This window comes from Octopus bimaculoides, chromosome 17 (assembly GCF_001194135.2).
Source record: "Octopus bimaculoides isolate UCB-OBI-ISO-001 chromosome 17, ASM119413v2, whole genome shotgun sequence".
Taxonomy (NCBI): Eukaryota; Metazoa; Mollusca; class Cephalopoda; order Octopoda; family Octopodidae; genus Octopus; species Octopus bimaculoides.
The window spans coordinates 8971187-8979392 of NC_068997.1; the positions used below are offsets into that span (position 1 = coordinate 8971187).

The 8206-nt window shown below is 33.0% G+C and overlaps 1 protein-coding gene across 1 annotated transcript in view; it reads left to right on the forward strand.

Annotated features, from left to right (window-relative positions):
• LOC106872678 (dnaJ homolog subfamily A member 2) overlaps positions 1-8206 on the forward strand; it is a 27836-nt gene that overhangs the window by 16778 nt on the left and 2852 nt on the right. The window contains exons 2-9 of the mRNA XM_014919753.2: positions 141-200; positions 1472-1574; positions 2182-2290; positions 4366-4446; positions 5477-5610; positions 6230-6372; positions 6462-6660; positions 8064-8191. Coding sequence (XP_014775239.1) covers positions 141-200; positions 1472-1574; positions 2182-2290; positions 4366-4446; positions 5477-5610; positions 6230-6372; positions 6462-6660; positions 8064-8191 — 957 coding nt within the window. The remainder of the gene's footprint in view (positions 1-140; positions 201-1471; positions 1575-2181; positions 2291-4365; positions 4447-5476; positions 5611-6229; positions 6373-6461; positions 6661-8063; positions 8192-8206) is intronic.

Here is an 8206-nt window from a genome sequence, read left to right on the forward strand (position 1 = left end):
CATTCAAACAACTAATTTAGAATTAGAAGTCGTCAACATTCACTGCATCAATCTTCACCACTCATTACTCTTCATTTCTCTATATTAATTTAATGATTGATTTCCATAACCTATAATTGGCATTTTTATTCTATCTTCAGGCTTTTAACAAGTTAGCAAAGGAATATCACCCTGATAAAAATCCAAATGCCGGAGACAAGGTAAATATTTCCTTCAGTTTTAATAATCAAATCCTGTTTTTGAATAGTAATTATTAAACGTAATTCAAATTTAATTTATCCTTGAAAAAATATTGTTATCTTACATTTGCTCTGCATGTGGAGATGGATTGAACAGAATGATAAAAATAGAATTCAGTCAAAGTGGGGGAGGTCATCGATTCTGACCTGCTATGGCTGTAGTGAAGTAGCTTACTGCTACACAAGGATGAAAATCAAAACTGATTGTAGCAGAATTTCTTTGTAATTTTAAGATATTAATACTATAAAGTATGAACAGGAGTGATCTTGTTTAATTGGGTACTTAAAACATGTCTTTTAATCATGCTATGGCCGACATCCACTTCCATATATATTTTAAATAATGAATGTAAAACTTAGATTAACAAAGCCATTGTATGATTAACTCTTTAGCATTTAGACTGGCCATATCCAAAACTTGCACCTGTTTTATGTTAAAACTGGTAAGGTCTGGCCTCTAACACATACCCTACAATGTCATTGTAAAAATGTCATCAGAATCTTGAAACAATGATTAATGCATGATGATTAATTCAAAACAATCTGAATGAATAAGAACATATGTGACAGAGTAATCTGAATTATAATGGGTTGGCTTTGATTTTCTTTGTGTCATGGCTTTTACTTTTGTTTACCATGTTTCTCTTAAAATACACTGCTTTCATTTCAATTAGTATTGAAAATAACAGTTTAGTAAAATAATGTCATTATTAAAACTGTTGATTGCAACATAATTAGTGTGAAATTTTGATGGATGGTTTTAATTTTGATCACTTGAAAACCCGAATAAAATGGGTTAGTATCAAAGGGATTAAAAATGAGCTCTATAAAATATTTTCATTGGCTGTGAAGCTTCAAATCCATATTCAGTAGACACTGCTTATTAATCTTTTAATGCTGGTACCACTCTTAGGAAGTAGAGAGATGTTATCATTTCTGAATATTATTTGGGTGGGGGGTGGGGGTGAGTTTCAAATGGAATTTCTTACAGCTTTTCAATGTAGTTGCAAGTTGCATTTTTTTTTTCTCTTTTCTCTTTGCAAATTCTCTAGTATCTTTATAATTTTAGGGTTACATGTCTACAATAAGCAAGTTAACTGTTGAACTGTTAAGTATACATTGAAGTTAAACTTAAGAATGCCCAAGTTTACCAGAAGCAACAGTAATTTAGTATCCAAAACCATTACAATTTATTTTTGATGTTAACTTGAATTTTTTTTCCATTCTGTCAGTTCAAAGAAATCAATTATGCCCATGAAGTTCTTTCCAACCCTGAAAAAAGAAGAATTTATGATCATTATGGTATCCAAGGCTTACAAGAAGGCGTTGGTTCAGGTATTAATAGAAATTATTATTATTATGTTGTTGTTGTAGCAAGGTGGTGGGTTGGCAGACTTGTTAGCATGCTGGGCTAAATTCTTAGTGGTATTTCGCCTGTTGCTATGTTCCAAATGCAAAATCCACCAAAGTTAACTTTGCCTTTCATCCTTTCAGGGTCAGTAAATTAAGTACCAGCGAAACACTGGAGTTGATGCAGTCAACATAAAATAACTGCCCTTGTGGCAAAATTTGAAACTATCAGTTTTTTTATTTCTTTTTGCAAAAATCAAGTTTTTAACACCTTTTATGTTTACCTTTTGGTGGTTTTTATGTTTGTTTTTGTTTTTCTTTTGTCCTTTTTGTAACTTTAGATATAAAATGCTAGGGATTGTGTGTGTTTTGAAAGGCAAAAATTGCATTTGAAGAGGAAACATAAAGAGACAAGATGTGTTAGTGTGTATCTTTACTCCACCAGTTTTTATAGAATGGTTACACTTAATTGATTACCTAAAAAATTGATTTGATAAAATTTTGATATTTCTGTTGTGGAATTTCATGCTATTTAACATTTTGTATTGAAATAATTGACATATTTTCTATATATTTTTTTTCTTTATTGTAGGATCATTTCCATTTAGGGATATGTTTGGGGGTATTTTTGACATGGGTTTTATGGGTAGTCATCATCGACATAGTCGTCATCGAGGAGAAGATGCTTTTCACAAATTAAGGTAAATTATAAGCCTTATTTTTTGTCATGTTTTTTTTTTAAAGTAAAATATTGTACATTTTCAGTAAGTTTCAAAGCTAAAAATGTCTTTTGTAGAGTTCTCATTGAAGCAAGTAATTAACTATCAATGAGGATATAAAATTGTTTGTAATCTTCACATTCATTCAACTAAATCCAACATGCACCCTTGCAGACACCATACTCACACACGACTCATACCATTCTGTCTTGTGATGTTACAGTATAGAAAAGTATAAGTGCTGATTGCTTCCAAATTATTACTCAACATGAAAATAGAGGGCTAATAACAGAGAATAGCTGGGCATTTCTAAAGGACAACTTACTGTCATGAAGTGGGCAAATAGCTGCAAAGATTAAACCCGTGGTTATTAAGGCACTAAGGCAAGGAAAACTGCAAGATGGATCTACATTGCACTTTGTACTTGCTACAAGTTTATGGCTGTCAATCTGGTGAGCAACAAAATTTCATAACCAAGAACAATCAGCTCAAATTTATTTGTTGAAGGTATCTGACAGTACCATGCTCAGTGTAGTGGGCGCTGAAAACTTGGGTATGGAAGAATGGCTGTATAATACAGTTCAGCTCATGAATTAAGGTACTGTAAATGCAGATCATTTGAGTTAACCGAGGAATTTAGCATCCAAGTGGTCCTCTACCCAAGATCTATATTTCAGGTAATGTTTGATAATTAATTAACATTCAAAACATTTGCTCATAATCTGATTTTGGTAGAATTGCTCCAAGTTAAAACCTTGAAGATAGTAGTATAACTTTACTATTCGGGAAGCAAATAGTAGAAACTCTGTTATATGTTTAAGATACGATGCTTACTTATTTAGTTACTGTAGGATCTTACTGTAGGATCGCTGGCAAATTTTCAGAACATTAGATCTACATTGGTAGTTGGTTGCAGAGGTTTTCAATAAATGATTAGAGACTTCCTGTGTGTTACTGGAAGTTATATACAAGTTGTGGTATTTAATTGATGTATAGAATTAGTTTAGTAATTGGTTTGTAGTGGCGAGAACAGAATTGTTTCCTCTGCTGGAGACAAGTTTTTTTTTTTGTACAAAAGACTGATTATCAAGTGTGCATATGTTGTTTTGTTTAACTCCTGTTCTGATAAAAGGCTATTCAGCTGTTGCCATCAGTCGTCTTCCTTTCAAGTATGAAGGTGTGATTTGAGGGAAATTTGGTTTTATTTCCATCAGATTGACTGAACCGCTGAGAGACTCCCTCAGTGAATCATGAGAAGTGATCATTGAAGATCTACAAATGGCTGGATTAAAATAAGCTTTGTGTTGTTTTGTAGTAATATATCACTGAGGAGAAGCAGTCATGCTTTTATGAAATTAAAATGAATGGCACATGCTGATAAAAGTTGTGTGATATAAAGGTGTAAGTGAAATAAGTGATGAGCTAAAATCTGGGTTTCATGGGAGAGATTATATAATTATAGACAGGTTTGCGCTTAAAAAAAAACCCCATTCTACCCATGCTATCATGGAACCATACACTTATAAGTCTGTTATTTCTATTAACATATGCTGCCTTTGTTTCAATTAATTTTTAAAATAATGAATTTAGTAAAATAACTTTTCTAAGGGGCCTGAAAACAATTAGCATAAAATTTTGATGGAAGATGATAATTTAGACCATTTTAAAACAGTAAGTTTATCATAGAACCTGGGGTGGTCTTGGGTGGGTTGGTATCAGAAGGGCTAAAATGTTTAATCTCAGTGGAATTGCTTCTGACTTTTGTGCATGTAGGCAAGGAACATAACTCTACGGATTCTAGTTTCTGAAAACGTCTGTAAAGTAGCTTGCCTGTCCTAGTAGTAAAATTACTAAAATGGATAATTTGGTAATATACACCTCACACCTTCAGTTATTTATTTAACTACAAAATGAATAGTGTATAATAGATCAGATGAAATAAATTGCTTCGATTTTTGATAATAGTAAAAATAGAGATGTATGGCTTCATATTGCTTACACACTTTCATTCTTGATTTGATTTGTAATAATTCAGTATTGATATATTTTACTTTCAGAGTAAACTTAGAAGATTTTTACAATGGTAAAACTTCTAAACTGCAATTATCTAGAACTGTCGTTTGTAAAAAATGTCAAGGGTGAGTATAAAGCACCATTTCATCTTGTAAATGTTTTGTATTTTGTTCTTTTTATTTATTCTGGTTGAGCAAACAACTACGTCCTAAAACTGCTCAATATTTGAACATTGAATAGTTGTCAAAATGAGCTCTCACTTTTCCAGGCCACATAATGTGCATCAGATTTACAAACCCCCCCACCCCCGATTGGATAGAATTCGGTCCTTCATCACCAGTTCTTTCTGGTGTATTCTGATCACTTCAAATATCTTCGCTGATTTCTTTCCACTACAGTTTTTGCTTGTGCGTTTTAATAATGCATGAGGTTTTGGCTGGGTGTTCCTTCTATTGCCATCTGTGCAATACTTTCCTTAGGTTTTAAGTTGCCCTGTTGGCATAAAGAACAAAATACAGCTACCTAAAATAGGACATTTGATTTAAGTTTTCCTTGACATAAATATTTTAACTTAACATTATGGTCAATAATTTAATATGGCATTCTTAATTTACTTCTCTTGTCTTCTACTATCAAGCTAATGGCACTTTTACTGCACAACAATTGTTCTCTATATTAGTAAGATTCTACCCTGTGTAGACAGATCATTTTTTTTATTTAAAAAAATTTTTTTATATCTATGTTACATTGTCTCCAGACGTCTTTGTATGGTAGGCTGTGAGAAAAACCATTTGTCGGCACTGTGATGGCTCACTCCAATTTGTATTATTTTTTGTCATTAATTTTTAATTAAACTTTATCTTAAGCTCAAATGACACCATCCATACTGCAAATAAGCAATCCAAATAGTCTGTATATAGTCTGTTACAATCCTGATTGCTAAATTTTCTAGGGAGCTTTTGATTTCTCCATGTTTTACATGTGTAATATTGATATAAAACATAAACAAAAACTTGTATTTTTAGTGTTTTTCTATTGTTTGTAGAAATATAATTTAAAATCTCTATATAACATTAAGTTTATTTTTATATAATTTTCGGTTATAATTAATTTTTAAGCATTGTTGTTTCTCTTCATTGTTTTGTCCTTTTTCAGAATTGGAGGTAAACCTGGTTCAGTAATGACTTGTCGTGGTTGCCATGGCAGGCGAATTAAGAAAAGTATGCGCCAGCTAGGACCTGGTATGGTACAAGAAATACAGAGTACTTGTTCAGAATGTAATGGTGAAGGTTAGTTTTATTTCTTTAAAAATTAATCCTATCAAAGCCATGGATGCACCTAAGTGTCTCTTAGCTATAGCTATTGAAATTCCATTGATGCAGATATGTGTTGATCACAGCCATAAAATCTCAGAGGCTCTAGCATGCGTCTTTTAACTGTCCATTGATGTTTGATTAGTTGTTATCCATGTAGCCTAGCAACAACCTCCAGTATGAGTCTGGGGCGGGGGGGAATCTCTGCTGTTTGCTATCAACTGTCTTCTGCAGGTATGGATGGTATTAATATTTCTGACACAGATAAGGGAGCTAGCTGGCAGAATTGTTAGCATGTTGGGTGAAATGCTTAGTGGTATTTTGTCTTTGTTCTGAGTTCTAATTCCACCAAAGTCAACTTTGTTTATCATCTTTTCAGGGTCTATAAAATAAAGTAGCATTTGAGCACTGGGGCTGATGTTATCAAATTGCCCCTCCTTCTGAACTTGCTGGCCTTGTGCCAAAATTTGAAACCAATATTTCTAACAGTTTTTAATTCTTAAAAGTACTTAATAAAAAAAATTTTTTAAATTCTTTTCTTTAGTTCTGACTTTTGTACTTAATGCTCAAATCTTTTATTCTGCACATTTTTCAGGAAATTACATTAATGAGAAAGATAGGTGTAAAGAATGCTCAGGACGCAAAGTGGTCAACGAAGACAAGATTTTAGAAGTGCATATAGACAAAGGCATGAAAGACGGCCAGAAAGTCTGGTTTAGGGGAGAAGGAGACCAATTAGTAAGTACTTTGCAGTTATTGAAAACTTCATATTCTTCACTCTTTTTGAAACCTGCTTAGTATTTTTCCTTTACTTTTCTATCTTTCAGCCCAACATTGAACCAGGTGATGTCATAATTATTTTGACTCAAGGTGAACATAAACAGTTTTCTAGAGATGGAGAAAACCTTTTGTACAAACATACTTTGGGTTTAACTGAGGCCCTCTGTGGTTTTGAATTTGTATTGACTCATCTTGACAAACGAGAATTAATTATTAAGAATGCTCCAGGAGATATTATTCAACCAGGTTAGTATCCTTCATTAAAATTTTACTCAAGAAATTATTATTTATTAGTTATTTAACTTGTTATCGGATGTTAGTTTTATATCATCATCATCGCTTAACATCCTCTTTTCCATGCCTGTCACCAACCCTCACCTATTTCCAAGTAGGGCAGTATTTCTCCATGCTCAGAAATGTCTTGGTAGATTGGAAACCAGACACTACTTGCATGATGGTGACATGCTTACAACTGTCATGTGTCACCAAGGCAAGGAGACAGTAACACACACACACACACACTGGGTTTCTTTGAGTTTCTGTCTGCCAAATCTCCTCACAAGGCTTTGGTCTGCTGAGGGCTATAGAAGACACTTTACCCAAGGTGTCATGCAGTGGAACTGAACCTGAAACCACACAGCCTGCACCTATATATAAAATTGCTATAGGCATATTATGGTGGGGCTAGTTTCATGTTAACAACTGCAACCTGGAAGATGTGGCTCCCTTGCTTTCATTATTTCGATCAGTGATATCATTAATTCATATAATTAAATGCACAAGGTGCAGGTATAGCTGTTTGGTTAAGGAGTTCACTTGAGAATGACAAGGCTTGAGGTTTATTTCTACAATGTGACACTGCAAGCTGGTGGGGGTCCACTTTGGCCTGTGAGTGAATTGACAGACAGAAATTTTGAGGAAACTGTTGTTTGTGTTTTCCTTTTGTTTTTACATTTGTTTCTGATTAAAAACAGTTACCTTTCACCTGCAAATGGTGTCACTGTTTGCAATGTTCCTCAGAAATATGTCTGGCCATTGATCTTTTCATAGTTTGAAGGGCTAAAGGAAATATTGCCTTGCTTGGAGATGTGTGTGCTCTCCATTCATCATTTCTTGTTTACTCTCTCACTGCTTAACTAATTCTGAATATAAAAAATTTAAATTGTAAAGATAATTGAGAATATTCTAGCATGTTATATGTGATTAGATTATTGAACAACCAGTTCTTAAGTGAGGTTTATATGTAAAAATGATCTAGATGATTTAAAAAAAATTTTATACTGGTTAAAAAGGCAAAAAAAAAAAAACCTTGGAAATTGCTCACCAAAACACTTTTTCTCCAAGAACTACGAGTAAAGAAATGTGTGGCACATGTTCTGCATATTAATGAAAAGTATAGATTATTAAAAGAGGGGGAAAAAAGTCTGCAGAATATTTGCAAATTTAAGGTAGTTCAGTTAGAAAAAAATTTGTGCCTCAAAATAAAGAGTTTCGTTGTCGAGATGTATGACAGTCTACACTTGGACTTTTCTAACTAACAACAATTGACAGTAGAAACGAGATAACTGGAGTGCATTTTGTGTGGTTTTAAAAAAGTAAAATGAATATAAAGCTTATCTTATTCCATGATGTATTTTTCTTAATTGTAGGAACTACCAAGGTTGTGAAAGGAGAAGGAATGCCAATTTATAGAAATCCTTTTGAAAAAGGAGATTTATTCATTACATTCGATGTAGAATTTCCGTCAAATAATTTTCTGGATCCTACAAGAATGATTGTAAGTTGATATTCT